This window comes from Euprymna scolopes, chromosome 2, assembly GCF_053919585.1.
Source record: "Euprymna scolopes isolate OS-2025 chromosome 2, ASM5391958v1, whole genome shotgun sequence".
Taxonomy (NCBI): Eukaryota; Metazoa; Mollusca; class Cephalopoda; order Sepiida; family Sepiolidae; genus Euprymna; species Euprymna scolopes.
Genome location: NC_136483.1, coordinates 37,269,232 through 37,292,777, shown reverse-complemented (window position 1 = coordinate 37,292,777; position 23,546 = coordinate 37,269,232). Strand labels below are relative to the sequence as shown.

Below are 23,546 nucleotides of genomic sequence, written 5' to 3'. Positions count from 1 at the left end.
CAACTTTAAAGTGCTCAACAATAAGAAACCGAGTTTCCTAAAGGGGCTATATATATATATATATATATATATATATATATATATATGTATATATATATATATAAAATAAAAATTACAATTAAATTTACCAAAATGATCCAAGATGGTAAAATTAAAATATATTATAAATATTAAAGAATTAATATTTATAAAATTATCTCAGCCAGATGTAAAAGCTCGATAAAACCAAATAGGAAATAGAGCTTATAATATGAACAAACAGTTAATAATGTTAAAAAACACTTTGAAATGAGCTAAAACATATTTTATCTGAAAAGGAAACACTAGATAAATGGATAGTCCTTAATCTGCGGAGTTTCGAATAAATACTTTCCTTCTCATATGAGGGTAGGAATTAGCAAAATGCAGGATCGGATTTTGCATGCAGAAGTATTAGATGAAACAACGAGTAAGTCAAAGATCTTACTTGAAAATAAAAAAAGTGAAGCAGAAGGAATGTGGTGAAAAAAAAGGTGATGACACATTATATATATATATATATATATATATATATATATATATATATATATATATATATATATATATATATATATTTACTAGCATGCCACCCAGTCGTAAAATACACTTAAATATAATATTTCAGTATTTATTATTATAGAGTCAATTCTCTATTGATTATTATATTGTACCCAATGCATATTAGTGATTTCAAAAGTTAAAAATATATATGACAAGTGCAATCAGCTAGAATTAAAACCAAAACATATAACCTTCCAGCGTTATTCATTACTATCTGAGCTAAGTTTATATGCGTATCAAAACATTAAAAATAACGTTGTTAAACTTATAAATGTAGATTTGTGCATATGTAGAGCTTATAAATTACATTGAAATACGCCTGCCAAATTCAATTTTTTTATTTCAACCACTTAGTAATTATTTTTCCGGCTAAAAATCAAATCGATTTTGTACCATAGGTCTGAATACGCGACGTATCAAGTTTCAAGTATATACACCAAAAATTGACAAAGTAGTTTGGTAGAGATCGTTTCGCAATAAAGATAGAGATTTAATCTAAATGCAGTACTAAATGGACAATGTAGAAATTATGAACAAACAGACCTATGCGTAATCGTTAAATGAAACTAATTATCCAATAAGAAAAAAAAAAACGAATAGTGAATTAATATGACAATTGAATTGTGAATTAATATGACAAATTTCTTTTTAAAGATTATGCAAATTGGTACAAACATAAATCTGTGTGAAAGGGTATAACGTATGTACACACATAAACACAAACTTACAAAGACAAATGTGTGTGAAAATTGATAACGTACATATGATCAAAAATGTCTGCGGTAAGTAATAACGAACATCCAAAAATAAATGCTTTTGAAAGGGAATAAGGTACGTACAAACACAAATATGTGTGAACGGTGATAACGTACGTACGGACATAAATGTTGATAAAACGTGATAAACATAAATGTTAGTGAAAGGGGTTAACATACGTTCAAAAATACATGTTGTGAAAGATGATATTGTACGTACAAATATATAAATATATGTGAAAGGTGATAACGTCTGTACGAACATTAGTGTGTGTGAAAGGTGATGATTTACATGCAAACATAAAGATGAGTGAAAGGTGATAACTATGGTTATGAAAAGAGAATATTCTTTCCCTTGTTTTGACTCTCGAGTATATATCTGACACAGTTAATAAATTGAGAACCACATCATTCTATCTAAAAACATATTAAAAAAGATATTAACTAATATATACTCGAGAATCAAAATAATGCAAAGAATATTCTCTTATGATAGCCTTAGTGATAATGTACATAGAAACATACTATGTGTATGAAAGGTGATAACGTACGTACAATCAGAAATGTATGTGAAAGGTGATAATGTACCTACGATCCTATGTGTGTAAACAAAATGTGTACAAAATGTGATAACATGCGTACGAACATAAATGTGCGGAAGGTGAGAACGTATATACGACGGTTTGTATACATGAAATTCTTTGTTTGGCCAATCAACCTTGATGTTCTGACTTCGTTTCACACTTCTCATCATCTCTCACAGACTCCCAGCCTTCCTTGAGTCTCTTATGCCACTCAAAACCTGATGCTCGATTCATGCAAGATGGTTCAAAAGCAGTCTGAAACATTCAATGTGTTTCTGTGTCATTTTTTCCAAGTTTAAAACAGAATTTTATTGCATATTGTTCTTCTAATGTACCTATTTACTATGCCTCCCCATGGGCAGAGTTAGACACCAGGGTCGTTTTTTAACGTGGAGAAAAGGTACAAAAATAAAAAATTGTCTCAGTCGTGAAGGACTGATCCTCCACCGAAAGAGAACAAGAAATGGAAGTGCAGCATCTGAAGAACAGATACTACACTTTGAAGTATTTATTTGCTTCCTCACTGGGCAAATTAGGCACAAGGCCGTTTTTTAATGTGGAGAGAGAGGGGGAGGGAAAAGGGGACCAGCTCCCAATGGGTGGGAAATGGGAGCTGGATAGTGACAATGGGTATGAAGGGTTGCCCTTACATTGACCAAGGTCTTATATGTGGGGTCACCCCCACATATGGTCTTTGCTTGCAGTATCTGCCAGAACAGGTATTTATTTGCTCCCCCACCAAGCAAATTAGGCACAAGGCCAATTTTTAATGTGAGAAGTGAAGGGAGGGGGAAGGGAAAAAGGGGACCAGCTCCCGAGAGGTGGGAAATGGGAGCTGGTTAAAGGTCAGGTATGTGGGTTGCCCCCACATCTGGTCTTTGCTTGCAGTATCTGCCGGAACAGATGGTATTTATTTGCTCCCCCACCGAGCAAATTAGGCACAAGGCCAATTTTTAATGTGAGGAATGAAGGGAGGGGAAAGGGAAAAAGGGGACCAGTTCCTGAGAGGTGGGAAATGGGAGCTGGTTAAAGTTCAGGTATGTGGGGTTGCCCCCACATCTGGTCTTTGCTTGCAGTATCTGCCGGAACAGATACTACACTTTGAGGTATTTATTTGCTCTCCCACTGAGCAAATTAGGCACAAGGCCGATTTTTAATGTGAGGAGTGAAGGGGAAATGGGGACCAACTCCCCGGGAGGTATGGGGAGCTGGATAGTGACAATTGGTATGAAGGGTTGCCCCTACATTGACCAAGGTCTTATATGTGGGGTCGCCCCCACATATGGTCTTTGCTTGCAGTATCTGCCGGAACAGATACTACACTTTGAGATATTAAATCTTTTATTCATGTTAAAAAATACAGAAAAAATCAACGATGAACAAAAAACTTAGGCACATGGCCAACTCAAAAGGGGGGATTTTGGGGGTCGTTGGTCATCCTTGTCACTCCAGAACTAAACAAAGTCAAAAGTTTCTCCCAGCTAGTATCTTCTTTCACCATAATACCGCATTCACCCTTTCATATTGGGGGACGTCCTTTGATCATGACCAAAAGTCCAAGAGGATTGTATTTTTGAAATTTACCGGCTGACAATCAGGCTGTATTCCAATTACTGCTGTAGCTGTTCATTCGAACCTGAAATCATAAAAATTAGTCAGCCATCTAATAAGACGTATTGCAATAGCAGACTGAATTTTTAAGAGTCTACAACAATTTTAAACGCCTGTACAAAAAAGCCTGGAAACTTATTTAAGGCATCTCATATATCGTTTAAAATAATTTTTTTCAAGGCAATTTCATAAAGATTGTCATTAAGCGTCAAATGATATTAACTAAAAGAGAAGAGCTTTTAGAAAGAGATAGAGACACATTGCTAAAAACTTGTAACGCCATGTATGTTTCCAAATGTCCTATAAGGGAATGTGTCTCCAAAAACAACTCATACATCAACATAACTAGCACCAGTATTTCTCACTGACTTACATGTCATCTGGCTTCTTCTAACGACTCCATCTACCAACACCTAGTAGCACATGATAATCCCAAAATGAATTTAGAAACATATGAATACAAAATACTGCCATTCTAGCTGTCTCGTATTGTAACCTGAACCTTCCAATCATAGAAGCCCTACTCATGGGCATAAACAACCAGGCTCCATATGAGGGAGAGGATACGCTTAAGTGCTTTTAAACGATTTTAATTGATTTTTTTCAATAAATTTACTAAAAACAATTTTTTAATACATCACTCGCCTGAATATGACTCATAGAAGCCGAAAATGTTTGCGACTATAGAGAATTTCTTTTTATACTAGACGAAAACGTCGAACATTGGACCACCAAATGGAAAAGATGGATCACAAGAGAAACAAACAGGAATTATCTCTGCTATTCAATGAAACACACACACACACACACACACACACACACACACACACACACACACACACACACACGTATGTATGCATATGAGTGTATTATATAGAGATAGTCAGCCTTAAACACAGTGAATTGCCTTGCTCTGACAAATAAACTGAATTTGGAGAGTAATCTCCCTTGGACTATAATACAAAACATTCTGTTTTATGATCGAAAACCGATAACACCAAAGAATCCTCGTTGCACACGAGGTATAAAATTGATAAAATCTATGCCGAGTTTATAATTTTTAAAAAGAATTTTAAAGATTTTGTTTCTTTATACTTTGATTTCTCAGAATTATAATTACGGTCTAAGAATCATTTTTTATGTTTATTTTATTATAGTTTTTGTTTTTAAATTGAAAGCTGAAGGTTACAATTATGAAACTGATTTATTTTATCGATTGAGAAATACAAAAAGATAAAAACATTAACAAAATCACAGCAAAATAAATAAAAAATAAATAAAATGAAAAAGAATAAAAGGAAAAAAATTGAAATAAAATAATAGCGAGCCCCGAGCCTTAGAAGAAATAAAATTCATATTGTATAGCATGGAAAGTGCGCCAGAGTTTGATTAATAGGTATCTCCACAACTTTGTGTAAAACGTCAGCATTTGACACATTAATAGTAACGTCATCATTTCGTATGTTTGTGTCAATTTCTACGGATGGGCATTCACCTTATAATGGTTAATGGAAATAACGTTATTTTTGCTGTGGATAATAAACAATATGAGACTTAGCTTAGATTTTTATTTACATACTACACAGACGAGAGATAATAAAATAAAATTAATTTTCACGACACTTATATATCTAAAGATAATGTTGCTTGCAGGCCTCCATACCTTTTTGAAAAAAGGCGCCAAAAATACAGATCACCCTCTATCAATTTAAATAATAAAATTGAAACAAATATTTTTAGGCCGATTTTGGATTTGCAATCTTTATTATCTCAAGAGTTATATATATATATATATATATATATATATATATATATATATATATATATATATATATATGATTATATTTTGTTATTATTGGAAAGCTGTTAAAAAATATTCGTTTAAACTTCATATCGTATAATATTTGAAATTAATATCATTTAAAGCTTTTTTAAATAATTATTTTTTAGAAGTCTGTTTATTTTGTTCTAATTCAAATAATTATGTTGCCGATAAAAAAATTATCAAGAAAAAGTGTTTTTTTTACATAATAATATTGATTGTCCAATTTTATTTACAACTTTAAGGTAAGTGAAATAAATAACAGGATTTTATATACATATAATTATTTTTTAATTATTTGATCTTTTCAGCTTTAAAAATGCTGAAATTTTTATTGACCTACATTTATTTTGTTTAGTTTTCATAACATGAAAAATAGGAGAATAGAACAGTTAAAAAATATTTTATCTAATACATTTAACAAAACCCACTTTTATTATGCAAGTTTATTTAATTATGAATAAACATCGAAAATATCAGGAAGATATGACTATTATTTTATTTTTGCTAGATTTTTAAAACATGGGTATGTCTACAGCTTAAGAAACGTCACTACATAGGAACGTTGTTTTAAAGTGTTGATAATGTAAACATGATTCTTGCCTCACATTTTCATTATTTTTGTATGCTGTAAAAATTAAAAAAAAAATATTAGCAGTTTATTTGAAGCTTCTTTTAAATGGTAAAAAAGTTAGGATGATAATATTAAATTAAATTACAGTTACATCGTGTTACATATGGGAGGTGGGGTTAAAACTGTGGTGCGCATTGGAAGTACCTATTGCTCAACTTTGACGGGGCGGCTTAGAGAGAACAGTATGATGTTGAAAGACTTGCGCGAGCCTTTTCTAGTCTCACACAAAAACATGCGTTCACATTTCAAGATATATTACTTGTCATATACATACGCACACACAAACATACGCGCCCACATCCACACACGTACATATATTCACGTTCGCATACATACACTCACATTCACGTGTATATACACACACACACTAACATACACACATGAACTCACATACGCGCACACGTATGCACACAACGACAACGTCACTTCCCCTTTCAAAGGAAATCCACACATGCGCAAAAGACCACAGGAAACGCCTATAAAAGAAAGAGCAATAAGTGGCTTCTCCTTTTTTCCAACCTGCTTTCCGAGGTGGTTGGTCGGCGCACCAGCCACCGCCGTTTCGGCAGGCGTGCACACCACTTGCTACTATGTGGGACAAAAAGCTATCAGACCATATGTACAATTTATACGCTTTCTATCTCCATAACCTGGATTGACTTTCTCACTCTATCTCCCCTTCGTCTTTGGTCCATCAAAACAGACATGTGCGCGACGCTCTACTGAGCTTAACCCTCTCTTTCTACAGGCGGGCTTGCCACTTCGCGTTTCTCTATTGCATTCCCCTTTCCTTCCACGCGCGTAGTCATCAACGGCTGAATGAACACGTGTACACCCAAGACTTTCATTTCTCAACAGAAAATAAACGACATGTTTATTTTATTCCAGCATTTGAGTTCTTTGTTTCCTTCATTCAATTCGTTTCATTATTTTTTCTTGTAGTGAGTTTAGGGTATTTATATCCTAGTCTTCTACAGACTCTAAACCGCCCAGGGACTTAAGCCATAACACCACTGATGACAGCCTTTGGCGCAAAATTCAAGAATGTATATTGGAAGTTTATCTCTTATGATCTATTGCTATGTAAAAACGATTGTAAAAAAAATCACAAGCCATTCTCTCGATTCAAAAGTTTATCATATTTTTATTTGTTTCTCATATTTTTGTTTTAATTAGGACCAAGTAAGAAAAAAGATATCAACCCAGACTATCTGGTTCCGTTGATGGACCGACTTTGCTGCTGTTTTCCATTTTTTCTCCGCCGCAAAATGCAGTGCTGTAAATATCTAAGAAGCAAACGCGTGAGTATAAAAAATAGGAACGCAAAATAAATTCATTCTTCATTTATTACAACTGTGGGTTTAAATCAATAAAACAAACATCGAATTTGCCTTATTGCGTGTATGTAAATGTGATGAAAGTAATAGTCTTCTTATATGGATAAGCTTTTAGGCAGATATGGTTTAGGAAAGTGAGGGATTATGAGAAAGAGGAGAGAGCATAAAACCCAAAGAGAGGGACGTGTACAAAGTGTGATAGGGTATGGAATATAAAACTGCCCATCGGTTTTTTTCTGAACATCACACCTATTTGTGGGGGGGGGGCGGTAATAAATCCATCAATATAAAGCAAAACATTCTTCCTATAGATGATTTAGAAACCTTATGTTTCTATCAACTCTGAAAAGTACAAAATAACATCATTAATATTGAACGAGTTATTTAGCCCCAAACTGGCTTATATTTATAACGAGACATCTACATCTAATTGTTACAATTTTAAATTTAAAACAAGTTGATATAATATACGTTTTATATATTTAAAGAATATTTAGCTGAGAATTATAGTTACAGTAAACAAAATCGTTATAAAAGCAACCGTGGAATTTACAAAGCTGTTAATCTAGTTACAGATATCATTATTTACTTATGTTATATAATGCATCATTATTTACTTATCACGCACTAATATTTATGTAATATTTTGCATTGATACTTATATATATTACATCATGCATTAATACTTACATAAATTTTATTATGTATTAATATTGCATATATTATGTATTCATATTACATATATTATTCTATGTATTAATAGTACACATATATTATGTATTAATACTTACATATTTTGCATTATGTATAAATAATTACATATGTCATATTTTAATTCTTAAATATATGACATCATGAATAAATACTTACATATATTGCATCATGTATTAATACTAAAATCTATATAATTATAAAACTCAAATGACCGTGTAATAAGTGATGTAACCCACTTTCTGGTTTATGACATCCGGTTGCGCATGCACGCATAAACATTAACCCATAACAACGTAAAAAAATAAACACAAATCGCTTCTTTTGCAGATTTTGACCTGCACACTGAAATATTATCGTTATTATTTCGAAATTATTATTTAACATGGGAAGAGTGCGGGTGTTTTGCAACTATTCTTTATTACAACTATACTGTCGCTATTTTCATACAACTAAACAACTGCAACCCATTGACAAACATAAGAACAATTGTAGTAAAGCCAAGACTACTACTACTACTACTACTACTACTACTACTACTACTGCCACTCTCTATCCATCCCTTTTCCTTTCTTCCTTCCTTCCTTCTTTTTTTATTTTTTGTTTACATTTCTAGATATAAAATAGTTGTGTGATAACGGTGAATTTGTTGACACATTTACTAATCTGTTTCAATATTAGTTTTATTAAATTTTATTTATTTAGGTTTTATTTTTTTGCTTCAAGTTTTATTAATTATTTTTTTTAGATTTTAAGTTTCTATAACTTGGTTGAAGGATTCCAATATGGGTTTTTCATTCTTATATTTCTCATCAGTAGGTTCATGTGCGTTTTTGCTGCTTTCGTCGGCGTTTGATTAATTTTTTTTTTTTTTTTTTACACAGTGATCACCACTTATCAAGGCTCGGAAGCCACTCAGGGATAAGGGTTATTGCAAGTACATTACGTTAGTGTGGAGATTTGATGAAGTGTTTACTTAAGGGGGCGGTTCATTAGGAATTTGTTAACATTGGACTTGAAGACATCCAAGTTGTAGTCCGGAGGGAAGCAGGCAGACGGAACAGAGTTCCACAGGCGTGCAGTTCTAAGAAAGAAGCTTTGTTCATGGAATCCGCGTTTTGATTTAGGCACAGATATAGAGTGGGGGAAATTTTTCACAGTGGATTCAGCTAGACGGGTGTTTTTCGTGAAAGATTGGCGAGGGGGGACCAGGGATTGGAGTTCAGACGAGCACCTGCCATGAAAATGACGATAAAACAAGGATAGGCTCGCAACGTCTCTTCTGTGGGAGAGAGGTTGCAGAGTAGAGAAAAGGGCATGCTCCACTAAACCACGAAGTCTATTTTGTACCCTGTCAAGGCATGATAAGCTGTTTTTGGCAGCTCCTGCCCAGATATGGCAACAGTATTCCATCCTTGGACGTACTTGGCTTTTATATAGATAGAGAATTGCATCAGTACTCAGATATCTTCTGGAGCGGTAGAAGGATCCCACCATCTTTCCAGCGACCTTGGCAGCAGACTTGATGTACGTGTTCCATTTCAGATCAGGAGTAAAGGTCAAACCCAGAAGCTTGTCAAAACACGGGGCCTCACCCAGACAAGAGCCATCCATCACAATTGATGCCAGCTGGGGATCAGAGCGTTTATGATGTAAGGATCGGAGTTTGGTTTTGGATGCATTAAAGGTAACCAGCACATCTTGCCCCACTGAACCACGCGCTCGAGATCAGAGGAGAGAGAATCAGAGAGAACTTTGTCATTTACAGCCTTTGATGTATGTGCTGCCGTAGATGGTCGTGTCATCAGCATAGATGTCAACGAATGATTTAAGTATGTGTTTAGGGAGGTCATTGATGTAGATCAGGAAGAGAGTTGGGCCCAGGATTGACCCCTGAGGGACTCCAGCATTTATATTGCAGACCTCCGATTTTTGTCCATCTACCACTACTCTTATGAATCTATCGGAGAGAAATGATTTAATGATTGAGAAAACATTTCCAGTTATACCGTAGCTGGAAATCTTGTGAAGTAGACCCTTATGCCATACCTTGTCGAAGGCCTTTGATATGTCATAGGAAAATCATGTTTAATTTTCGATTTTTGAGCGATTATTCGGAAAAATAGATAACTTTACACGAATAGGGAGGATTTTTTTTTTCATATTTGAGTGATCTGTCCGTGATTTTTCATTGTAAATTTTTTTTGTTATGTCAAAAAAAAACCCTATTTTCTTTACGTCACAAGTGTCACACTCATACATGTATTCCATAGCTAATATAACATACTGACCCAACGGGTCACGGGTAGTCTAGTATATTATATTATGCATTAATATTTACATATATTGCATCATGTATTAATAATTATATATATTACATCATACTTTAATATTACAAATATTATTATATGATGCATTTATACATACATACATTGCTTTCTGCATTAATACTGTTTATGCATTGATATTACGTACATAAAACTATGTATTAATATTACATATATTACACCACGAATTAATATTTAAATATCTTACATAATGCATTAAAACTTGCATACATTACACTATGTATATTTACTTACATATATTACATCATGTATTAATATTACATAGTTTATATCATGCAATGATATTTACATATATTACATTATGCATAATAATTACATATATTATATTATGAATTAATAGTTACATACATAACACTGTGTATTATTATTCACATATATGACATTATGTATTAATACTTACATATATTACACTATGTACTCATACTTGCACAAAGCATATTATGCATTAATACTTACATATATGACATCATGCATTAATACTTACATATATGACATCATGCATCAATACTTACATATATGACATGCATTAATACTTACATATATGACATCATGCATTAATACTTACATATATGACATGCATTAATACTTACATATATGACATCATGCATTAATACTTACATATATGACATCATGCATTAATACTTACATATATGACATGCATCAATACTTACATATATGACATCATGCATTAATACTTACATATATGACATCATGCATTAATACTTACATATATGACATCATGCATCAATACTTACATATATGACATCATGCATTAATACTTACATATATGACATGCATCAATACTTACATATATGACATCATGCATTAATACTTACATATATGACATCATGTATTACTACTTTCCTATATTATATATTAATACTTATGTATCTTTCATATATAATAAATACATAGATACTTAAATATATGACATTATGCATTTATACTTATATATATGACATTTTCCATACTTTACTATATATCATTATGCTGTAAATGACAAAGCTCTCTCTGATTCTCTCTCCTCTGATCTCGAATGAGTGGTTCAGTGGTGGAAGACGTGGCTGGTTACCTTTAATGCATCTAAAACCAAACTCCTATCTTTACATCATCAACGCTCTGATCCCCAGCTAGCATCAATTGAAATGGGTGGCTCTCGTCTAGGATAAGCCCCATGTTTTGACAAGCTTCTGGGCTTGACCTTCACTCCTGATCTGAAATGGAACATGTACATCAAGTCTGTTGCCAAGGTCTTTGGAAAGATGGTGGGATCCTTCTACCACTCCAGAAGATATCTCACTACTGATGCAATTCTCTATCTATATAAAAGCCAAGTACGTCCAAGGATGGAATACTGCTGCCATATCTTGGCAGGTGCTCGTCTGAGCTCAAATCTCTGGTTCCCCCTCGCCAATCTTTTACAAAAAACACCCGTCTAGCTGAATCCACTGTCAAAAACTTTCCCCACTCTTTATCTATGCCTAAATCAAAACATAGATTCCATGAACAAAGCTTCTTTCTTAGAACTGTACGCCTGTCGAACTCTGTTCCGTCTGCCTGCTTCCCTCCTGACTGCAACTTGGATGTCTTCAAGTCCAATGTAAACAAATTCCTGATGAACCGCCCCCTTAAGTAGACACTTTAAATATCCACACTAACGTACTGTACTTACAATAACCCTTATCCCTGAGTGGCTTCCGAGCCTTGATAAGTGGTGACCACCTTGTAAAAAAAAAAAAGCTAACATGTAGTACACTATGCATTAATACTTACATATATTGCATTTTGTTTAAATACTTACATTACATTATATATTGATACTAACATAGATTGCAGTATGTATAAATACTTTTATATAAGCCACTATTCATTATTACGTACATATCCAGCAATCAGCATATATACATACATATAATACATTATACATTTATACTTACATATATTATATTATGCATTAATACTAACATATATGACAATATGCAATTATTTTTAAATATATAACATCATGCATAAATACTTACGTACGTTACAATCTGCATTAAGACTTAGATATATGACATTACGTATTTATGCTTACATATATAACATTATGCAATAATAGTTACATATATGACATTACGTATTAATACTTACACATATTATACTATGTATAATTTCTTACGTATATGACATTATACATTTATATTTACACATATTACATTATGCATTAATACTTGCATACATGCACTTAAACTTTTATATATTACATTATGTATTGATACTTACATATATGAAATTATGCATGATAATAAAATATATGACATTATGCATTAATACTTTCGATATATTACATTATACATTAATACTTGCATATATTACATTACATATAAATACTTAACTATATTACGTTATGTATAGAGATATGACATTATGCATTAATACTTACCATTATGCATTTGCACTTACATATATGTCATTATGCATCAATATTTTCTTATACAAGGTGGGCCATAAATACTCTTACAAAATAAAACTCAGATTTTTCCCAACAAAATAATTTATTATAAAACGCAATTACAAAAAATGATCAGCAAATACTGAAGGAACAATGTGGCATAAGTATTATTTAAAATGCTTAAGCCTTAATTACACTAAGAAATCTTGTGGGGAAATCATTTATAGCAGCACGCACAGCATCTAAGAGTATTCTCTCACAGCATTTGTTCAATTTTGTCTTTAAAGCTTCAATATTTTGATATAGAGTAGAACAGACTCCACTTTCCAGGATTGACCACAAAGAATAATCAAGAGCCTTAAGATCACGTGATTAGGGAGGCCATTCTTTTTTGCTGTTCAAGTTGTCTCTTTTATTTATTTTTTTTTTACACAGTGATCACCACTTATCAAGGCCCGGAAGCCACTCAGGGATAAGGGTTATTGCAAGTACATTACGTTAGTGTGGAGATTTGATGAAGTGTTTAATTAAGGGGGCGGTTCATTAGGAATTTGTTAACATTGGACTTGAAGACATCCAAGTTGTAGTCCGGAGGGAAGCAGGCAGACGGAACAGAGTTCCACAGGCGTGCAGTTCTAAGAAAGAAGCTTTGTTCATGGAATCCACGTTTTGATTTAGGCACAGATATAGAGTTGTGTTACATGAGCAGGGTGGCTTGTCACACTATTTTTTTTGGTGGGGGGGGGAGTCCAATCTTCATCACCGTACACAGAATTACACTATGAAGTCAGTGCACCTTCAACAATGTTCTCAATGTAACGGTCTTTATTAATCTTGATCTCTTAACGGGGGAAAAAGAAGTAGAGATTTCCTTACCTCAGAAATGACCATCACTGATGCTGGTGTTTACGTTCTCAACATCTTTCATGTATTACCAGGTATTGCCTCACGATTTCTCTTCTCGCAACGACTTGATCATTTTGATGATTGTGGAATTGTTTCAGTGAGAATAACTTTACATCAATAGAGATGATCTCATTGAGTGTGCCCTCCCTGATACGATTTAACAAGATTCGACTTCTGATGAGTCTCTTTGCAATTGTTGGTGCAGAGAGAAGCTGTCGCTTTTGGAGCTTATAGTGTGACATCTGTAGGTCACTTTAACATAGTCTTCGCACAATGCTTAGTGATGTTTGTGCCTCCTTTGCCATTTGTCTCCTGGGTCTTAGATTTCGCCTGATTTTTCCCTAACATTTTTGATGAATTGAAGTGTTCTGGAAGTGCGGAGAGGGCCTGGTCGTTGTCTATCTTTGATCGACTAAGTTTCCAGGTAACAATCAATTGACCTTTTTATGAACATTCTTTTGATTTTGAGGTTTTTCCGAACTTGAATATTTTTGGTAGGCTCAGGCTCTTCTCATGCTGATCTATGATAAATCTTCTTTTCAATTAAACAGACATTGTTAAAAATGAGTATCTTTCGTTTATGAAAAACAAGAAATCATGTACAGGATTATAATATACCGACAATAAAATAGTAAATTTATTTTTGTATTATCATAAAAAATAGTTCAAAAATTTTGTAACAGGACTCATGCCCCAGCCTGTATGACATTATGCATTAATAGTTACATATATGACATTATACATTAATACTTACATATATTCATTATGCATTAATACTTAAAGAAAAAACATTATACATTAATATATACACATATGACATTATATACTTACATATTTGTTATCATGCATAAATACTTTACATATAAAACAATATGCATTAATAAATCCATCTATAGCATTATAGAATTAATACTAATATATACTACATTATGCATTAATAATTCCATACATGACATCATGTATTTATACTTACATATATTATGTTATCCATTAATACTTACATATATGACATCATGCATTGATATTTACATATATGTCATGCATCAATACTTACATATATTACATTATGCATTTAAACTTAAACATATATTATGCATTAATACCTTCAGATATGACATAATGCATTAATACTTTGATACATGACATAATGCATTAATACTTTGATACATGACATTATGCATTAATACTTACACCTATTACATTATGCATACATACTTTGATATGTGATATTATGCATTATTACTAACATATATGACATTATGCATTATTATTTTCATACTTTACATTAGGCATTATACTTACATATAATGCATTATGAATCAAAACTTACATACATGACATTATGCATTCGTACTTACATATATTATGTAGTTATACTTACATATATAGCATTATGCATTAATGCTTACATATATGACAATATGCATTAATACTTATATACATGACATTATGCATTAATACTTACATATATTACTATATGCATTCATTCTTGCATTTATTACATTATGCATTAGTATATACATATATGACACTATACATTTATACTTACATATATGACATTATGCATTCATGCTTACATATATGGCATATTGTATTAATACTTACTAGCGGGATCTGTGGAAAGAGGTACTGATGTTGGCATTGTGTAGATGTTCAGTGTAAATGGAGACGCTCTGATATTATTGTAGCTTTTTCGTTAAAACTTCAAAAGTATTTATCTAAGCTAGCACGAATGCCTGGTAACGCCCGGTCGTAAAGTACGTTTAAATATATTTTAATTCTTGCAGATTTCGTATATATTATGATAGAGTTACTGTTCTATCGATTTTTATATGTTATAAAGTTGCGATTTCAAAAATAAAAAAAATATATCCATATGACTTAGGTGCATTAGCTTGAATCGAAACCGAAATAAAAACTTATCTAAAAGATATATGTATATATATATAACTTGAGTTCCTTCAGCCATAATCGAAACCGAAAACAAAATTTATTAAGAATTCTTGATAAAATTATTTATAAAAAAATAGATGATTTAAGTGCCATCAGCTATAGTCGAAACCGAAACCAAAACTTATGAAGAATTCTTGGTAAAATTATTTATGACAAGAAATAGAAGAACATAACAATTAAACGACCCGGATGTAACATGACACACAAAAGAATACACACGCTATCGTATTAATATATAGATATATATGAAATTATGTATCAATACTTACATATATCCCCTTATTCATTAATACTTACATATATGACATTATGTAATAATTCTTACATATATTACATTATGCATTATCCTTTCATTTATTACATTATATGTTAATACTTACCTATATGACATTATACATTAATACTTTCTTGTTATTAATTAATAATTATGCTTACATATATTCCATTATGCATTAATACTTTCTTGTTAATTGCATAATAAAAAACTTTTTTCGGTGGTTGTTAATAGATATTTGAAAATCAAATCGGAGATTGTAAAGAAAATTAATCCTTGTGAGATAAATCCTTTCACTTTGTGGTTCAAAAATATAAAGATCTTGATTTGCATATGAGAGGAGTGACTTTGAAAGAAACTTTTGAACGCCAAGGAGTCGAGTGTTTCGTAGTTGAAAGAATACATCAAAGTTGAAAATTGGGACGAAATTCTTGTGAAGGTCAACTGTTATTTTATACAATGTTGACTACTTAGCAAGTTGTCAATCTAATATATATATTATAATTAAAATGATTATAATATATTATTATAATTACGAAATAATTTTAATATATATATATATATATATATATATATATATATATATATATATATATATATATATATACATACACGAGGGGCGTGCAATAAGTAATGCCCCTGACCCACTTCCAGTTGTCTGAATCTAGCTGAAATTTTGCAATGATTTATATCTCTACGGGTTATGTGGCAAATTACAGCTCTGAACTAATTGTGGTTTCTGTTTTACAGGTGTTTGAACTGAGTCAGGTGTGAAATGGAGCCTGTTGAATGTCGAGCAGTGATCCGGTTTTTGTATTTGAAAGGACGCACACCACAGGAGACTTTTGATGAAATGAAAAAAACTTATGGTGATAATGCCCCATCATATGACCTTGTAAAACGCTGGCATCGTGAATTCAAACATGGCCGGAAGTCTGTGGAAACAGCTCCCAGACCTGGTCGCCCCCTTCTGCCATTGATGAGGCATCTGTCCGTCAAGTTGAGGCTGCCATTTTGGAAGATCGGCGTATTACTATTCGCCAAATAGCCAAAGATGTCAAGATTAGTACAGGGTCTGTGGAAACTATCACTCATGATCATTTGCATATGCATAAGGTGTCTGCCAGATGGATTCCCAGGTTGCTCACACCATTCCAGAAGCGAGAATGCATCGAGTGCTTGAGGATGAATTTGGAGATGTGCTAAGAAGATGAGTCAAGGTTTTTCAAAAAACTGATTACACAGGATGAAACCTGGCTCCATCACTATGATCTAGAGACCAAAGCCCAGTCAATGCAGTGGAAGCACTTGGACTCACCCCCTCCAAAGGAGGCAAGGGTGCAGCCCTCTACTAGCAAGGTCATGCTCACAGTCTTCTCAGACCAGGACGGAGTAGTGATGACAGATTTCCTGACAAAGGGTACAACAATTACAGGAGCCTATTATGCTTCACTTTTGAGGAAATTAAGGGAAGCTATCAAAATCAAGACGCGGGGCAAGATCAGCAAAGATACCCTTCTCCTGCAGGACAACGTTCCGGTCCACAACTCGCATGTGGCCAGATCAAAAGCACGAGTGTGTGGTTATGAAATCCTCTCCCATCCTCCCTACTCTCCTGACCTTGGACCCTCTGACTTTTACCTCTTCCCAGCCATGAAGTTGTTTTTGAAAGGAAAGCGTTTCCCAAATGATGCAGCCTTGATTTCTGAAGTCACATCGTGGTTGGATGACCAACCTGGGGTGTTCTACAAAAACGGTCTCCAGAGCTGCATCAAACAATGGGAGAAATGCATAACTCTGGGTGGTTCCTATGTAGAGAAAGACTAATAACTGTGCCAAGTTTCGTTGCTCTACTGCTATGGGAAGTGGGTCAGGAGCATTACTTATTGCACGGCCCTCGTAATATATATATATATATATATATATATAATTATTTCACCTATTTACATAAGATTTTTATAAGGTTATATAACATTTTATGCATTGATTTTCAATATTTACTTCAACAGTGCTCAACACAAACACACACACACACATGCGTTTCCTCTTTTTATGGAAATCATCAGTGTGGAGGATGGCAGTTTTGCTGGTTACACAAATTAAGCCTCAGACCAAAGTCACTATCCGATTTTCAAGTCTGAATCTGCACCAACAGCCAAAGGAAAGGGAGAGGATTAACGTCTATTTGCTTTTATAAAAACAGACGAATTTTCGTCAGCTGTCATAACAGTGTTTAACAATCCAGTTGGATTGAACTTCGCATTACGCATTAATTGTAGCCTATTTTTTTATTCTCTTAAAGCCCGTCTGTGTTAAGGAGTTTATAAAAAGTTTTTCTCTGCTTAAACTCCCCTTTTTCCTCTGCCCAGCCCAATCCTCTCTAGCTGTGGATGCAGAAAATTCTCCTTTATACAATAGATTAACCGTGGAATTAGTCGGCATTATCTTTTCAAATCAGTACATAATAACATGGAAAAACCGACTCCTCATCCTCCCGACGAAACTTGACCCAGTTGACCTTCATCGAATGAATAGTTTTTTCTAAACTTTAGATATTATTCATCCAGCGTATCAAGATCAAGAATATACCAACTTTGTTGGTTTTTGTTTTGTAGTTTTTTAGTTTTAGCTGGGCATAAAAACATACACAAATACATTTGCCCTTTATATAATAGAGCAAAGACTGTTATTCTATTTTGTTTTTTAATGTCTGTTTTTGTCTTAATAGCAAGTATCCAAACCAGAGAATGACGCCACTCTCAAGAAAGAAGATATGCAAGTCTCAACAGATGTTTCGCTCTCGCTAAATACCACAAGCCAAAATGATGCTCGTACGGGACTTGCTTTTGCGAACATAGCGTTCCATTCCGATGTCAGACACGCCAACGTCAATAACTGCGCATAATGTGTTCGTTGATACAATGGTATCGCAGTAAAAAAAAAAAAAAATGGTTTATTAGCACAAATGTATAAATGTGTTGTCTTCGTCTTCGTTTTTATCTCTGTCTATTTGGTCTCACTGTCAATCGAAAACAAAGCCATACCCAGATAAAACACCACTTTCCTGGAATAAATTCTCCGAGGAATCAAACGGTAATGTAAATTTTGTATTAGTTTTTGATAATAACGTGAGGTCTGAGTTCGCGCCGACCATCAATAAACAACGAAGCCAACGTTTTACTTTTGTTTTTAAATTATACGATATACCTGGCAATATGAGCTTTATGGTAAAGAGCAAGAATACATAGTGTCATCATTTATTCCTGAGCCACACCGGAGATGTTTGTTAGTGACTATTTACTTGTCTCCTCATTAGTACAGATTTAGATGAAATATCGGTTTTTAATGTGGAGAAAATCGAACCCCATCAAAAAGTGGCACTGTGAGTTGGGACAAAAATCAAAATTGCCTCAATCTAGAAGGATTTCTCATTCACTGACTGAGAACAGAAAAAAATAAAGTGCTGTATCAGAACAGATATTACACTTTGTTCCTAGCATTAAAAAAGAACAAGGCAATTTCATGACTTTTTTTTTACTATCATCAAAGAATGAATCGGTGAGTATTTCAAAGTGGAGGTTCCTAAATTTTGAATTATTGCCACAGGGGCGCTGTAGTTGCGTCAGTTCTCTGCTAACGTCCAGTTTCTTGTTTACCGGCAGAATGGTGATTCCTCAACAAAAAAATGTTGTGCTTATGTAGATTGGTGATTTTTTTTCAGGTGAAAACATTATTACATACTGACATGTCATGTCGAAAATAGTATAAATTGTAAAAATGATGAAAAATGGTACAGTAGAAAAATAATTACAAGTAAAAAATAGGATTTATCGAATTAGCAAGTTTTATCGTGTGTTTATGTGGAAGAGTTGTGCAGCCAATTCAGTATGACAAACTAACTTATCTCTCTTGACTTAAATTTACCAAAATGAAGGGTCTGATATTTTTAAACACCATATAATTGTGGGTGATTTTTTTTTTGTTAAAAAAATGCATCTAACACCTCTTCTACTTGATCATTTTTCGTAAATTTTGGAATTCATACCAATTTCGACATCATGACGCGTAAGTATGTAATAATGTTTTAAACGTTCTCGAGTTCGTATAAAAAAAATTTGGATGTTACAATACAACGTGTCTTTGAAATGCAATTTGATGTTAATCAGGGATATTAGATAGCTGTTTTAACAGTTTCGAGTGCGGGAGTGTCTGTGAATGAAAAGTTTAAAACGACAAGTTTCACAATTGTGCTGCACTGCTGCATTTACAGAGAGTCCGTGTATACAGGATATCTAAAAAATGTACCCACACTTCAAATAACGATAAAACCTTTATTTATGAACATAGAGTGAAATAGAATAGCTTCGAATACATAAAATAAATCTAATTGAAGAATCATGTCGCAAATGTTCAAATTGATGGCCATTATTGTCCAGACAATTAAAATGTGAGTATATTTTTACATTTTTTGTGACACCTGTATTTACAAGTCGACTAACCGTCATCTTACGATCACTTGTGTCCTAAGAAAACGTCTACTTTTGAATATAGACTTTTCACGGTAAAATACTTCTTAAAATAGAAAAATGTCATTCCAAGCAAAAAAGAATAGCAGCATAAATACGGTTACAAAAACTTTCCTATTCAAAGATTTAATTCAATTACCATCAGCAGAAGCAGTAATGGTCTTGTCGTTTTGACACGGAAAAGATAGTCCTGGAGAATTCAACAAGAAACAACCGTTTTATAAGGCTTTTCTGGGATTTGATTGGTTTGTTCTTATCACACATGGTTGTAAACAGAATCGCCCAAATTTATAGCGGCATGCCCTCACATTACACCAAAAATGTTGCAACATTCAGACATTTAAATGGCTGCACAATGTCATCTTCAGACTATACAGCGCGTGATGTTTTTTTTTTGTTTTTTTTGGATGGATACATAAAAGATCGCGCTTATGCTTTACCACTACCCAATATAAAACCCCAACAATCTTAAACGTCGAATAACAACAGCCAATCGATCGTGATAAGCGTTTGGGAAGAATTCTCTTACCGCCTGTGTTGCAGATGGTGACCACATTGAAGACTTGTAAAACAGATAATAAAAGTTGATTGTGAGTAGAATACTTGGAACTTAGCTGGAGTTTTCTATCGATTTTCTTTTTGAAAATATTGTGTAATTAAATCGGTTCATTAATTTTTTAGTATTCATGCACATGCATATCTCCATCCTTATCTATCTGTCCGGGGATACAATTAAAAACAAAGCTCTACACCGAGATCAAATGCAATTATTCTTTCTTTCTTGAAATGCCAAACAAAAAGTATGCATCGACTATGTTATTTGGAATATATGTGTCATTATCTTATTTAGGATGTCAATGGATTAGAAAAGATCGGCTTTTACATAATGGCGTCTTTATTTAACATTTATAAACAAAACAAAAACATATACCGGTAAGGGACGCAACTCGAGATGGTGAAAACTCTTGTTAGTCCCTCATGCAATAATATATAAGAATAAAAGACGGAAAAAATAATTATTCGTCCTAGTCTTTTGAAACAGATTGGATGAACTAACAACAACAAAAAATACCAAATCTTATTCGCCGAGCAGATTTGAATATAATTTTAAATATTTTAAAATAGATTTTTGTCCTGCACGGTATTGTCGGAAATTTATCCTCTTTCAGATAAATTCGACGCAAAAGTAACTAGCCTGAAAAAAATAAAAGCATGAAATAAAAAAGGGGGGGGGTAAAGAATAAAATATAAAGGTCTTGTTTCAAAACGAAGAAGAGATTTTATTTTCAATAAAATTAGTTGCATTAAATTCAAAGAACGCCAAGGTAACATTAATGAAAAAAAATAACACTGGTTCTTATATGAAGATGTCGTATCCATGAACGAATACAATATTATGATTCAAAATAATAGTTCCTAATCACACTCTCATATGTAATAAATTTTAGGAACGTACTCACAAATTGAAAGCCAGTCAGGCACGTGCCTTTTTCTCGATTTAAAGTCCTTTTTAAAAAATTATACTCCTTCCAATTACGTGCAGACTGTAGCCACATAATATAAGGTCTTTTTTTAAAAAATTACACTCCTTCCAAATACGTGTAGACTGTAGTCACGTAGATAGTTTTCAGAAGTATGCCTCGTTGCATGTCCGGAGTATTCTTGCCGAGTTCTCTTCTTTGAAGGAGGCTCCAAAATTCCTTGTCTGCGCTGGGTAATGAACCTGCATCCACTCTCCACGACGCTGGAATCAAAAAGAGGCTGGATTTCGCGCTGGGCTCGTGACGTCATCAAGGAGCTAGCCTTTTTCTTTTCTTCAAATTGAAGGGAGTTCCGTACAAACCCAAAATGTACGAAACTAAGAATCATAAAAGATACAAAATACACAAAATCAAATACAAGAATCAGAATAAAAATATGATAAAAGTAAACAGGGGGGGATGCACTATTATTAGTACAAAAAAAATCCAACAGTAACCACTTAACCACGATACATATGTGTGTGTGTATGTGTGTGTATGCACAAGTTCGGTGAGGGGCATCTATGTGATGTCGTTACATATACAATATTTTGTAAATGTCTCTCATCATGTGTGCCACTTGCCTTCTGCCCAGTTGCCGAGACTCATATGTGTTAAGTCTGTTAGAATTACCAGAAAAGATATTTTAAATAAAGTTTTGTGTTTAGGTTTTTATACTACATACAAAATTAGGAAACGAATATTCTTGTGCCTGTGGTCGGCTGAAAGAAGCTGCTGATTGGAGATTTTGTTCAATCGAGAGTTGATACTTAAAAACAACATTCACTGCTGCAGCTACGATCGATTAAAGAATTCAATAATAATAATAATAATAATAATGATAATTTAAAATAAAGACTAAGAGAAGTCGAAATCAATGGGAAGACCGAGACGATATAATGCTGAAATCTTAAAGAAAATTCTTGAGTGCAGAAACTAATCAGTACAAACGACAAACGCTAACTGATATAAAGAAACTGCAGTGGAAATGATACAAAAGACGCAATCAAGATAGCTGAAACCGCAAAATTATAAATTGACTATAACCCCCCCCCCCAAAAAAAAATCTCGTAGAGTCAGCATGACTGGCACCGCATCAAATAGTCGAAGGAGCAAGTAGAATGGAAAGACCAAGGAGAGAGAGCACCAGCCAGATATTCGATAGATGAGTGAAGGGAGAACTGGGACCTTAAGGAGGCTTGTTGCCATCTAAATTCCAGTGAAGATTGATAATTATAGCCAGCAATAAATCAAAAGTAAGCATCTGTTACGACAACGGAAATTCGTTTGCAAGGGTTATCAAAAGAGGTGGAGAGTACTGGAAATTTGTGAAGACTTGTTGTCACTCAGACTCCAGGCAACATCAGAAATTGTTTTCAAAGAAAAATCTCTGATGATAACCTAATGATGGTGTGAAAACTCCTAGTAAGCAAATAATAATAATAATGATAATGATAATAGATTAAAGAATGAACCACCTAATGTACATGGATGATCTGAAACTACTTGCAAAAACAAAGACAGAACTAGAGACACTAATATAAACACAGCC

At 33.4% G+C, this 23,546-nt stretch overlaps 1 protein-coding gene across 2 annotated transcripts in view; it reads left to right on the top strand.

Moving 5' to 3' along the window:
• LOC145291123 (sodium-coupled monocarboxylate transporter 1-like) overlaps positions 1–19,045 on the top strand; it is an 82,771-nt gene extending 63,726 nt beyond the window's left edge. For both annotated transcript variants that reach the window (XM_080136645.1, XM_080136639.1), the window contains 2 exons: positions 7,162–7,286; positions 18,677–19,045. In XM_080136645.1, the coding sequence (XP_079992771.1) occupies positions 7,162–7,286; positions 18,677–18,853 (302 nt within the window). In that variant the 3' untranslated portion in view covers positions 18,854–19,045. The remainder of the gene's footprint in view (positions 1–7,161; positions 7,287–18,676) is intronic.
• The last annotated feature ends 4,501 nt before the right edge of the window (positions 19,046–23,546 follow it).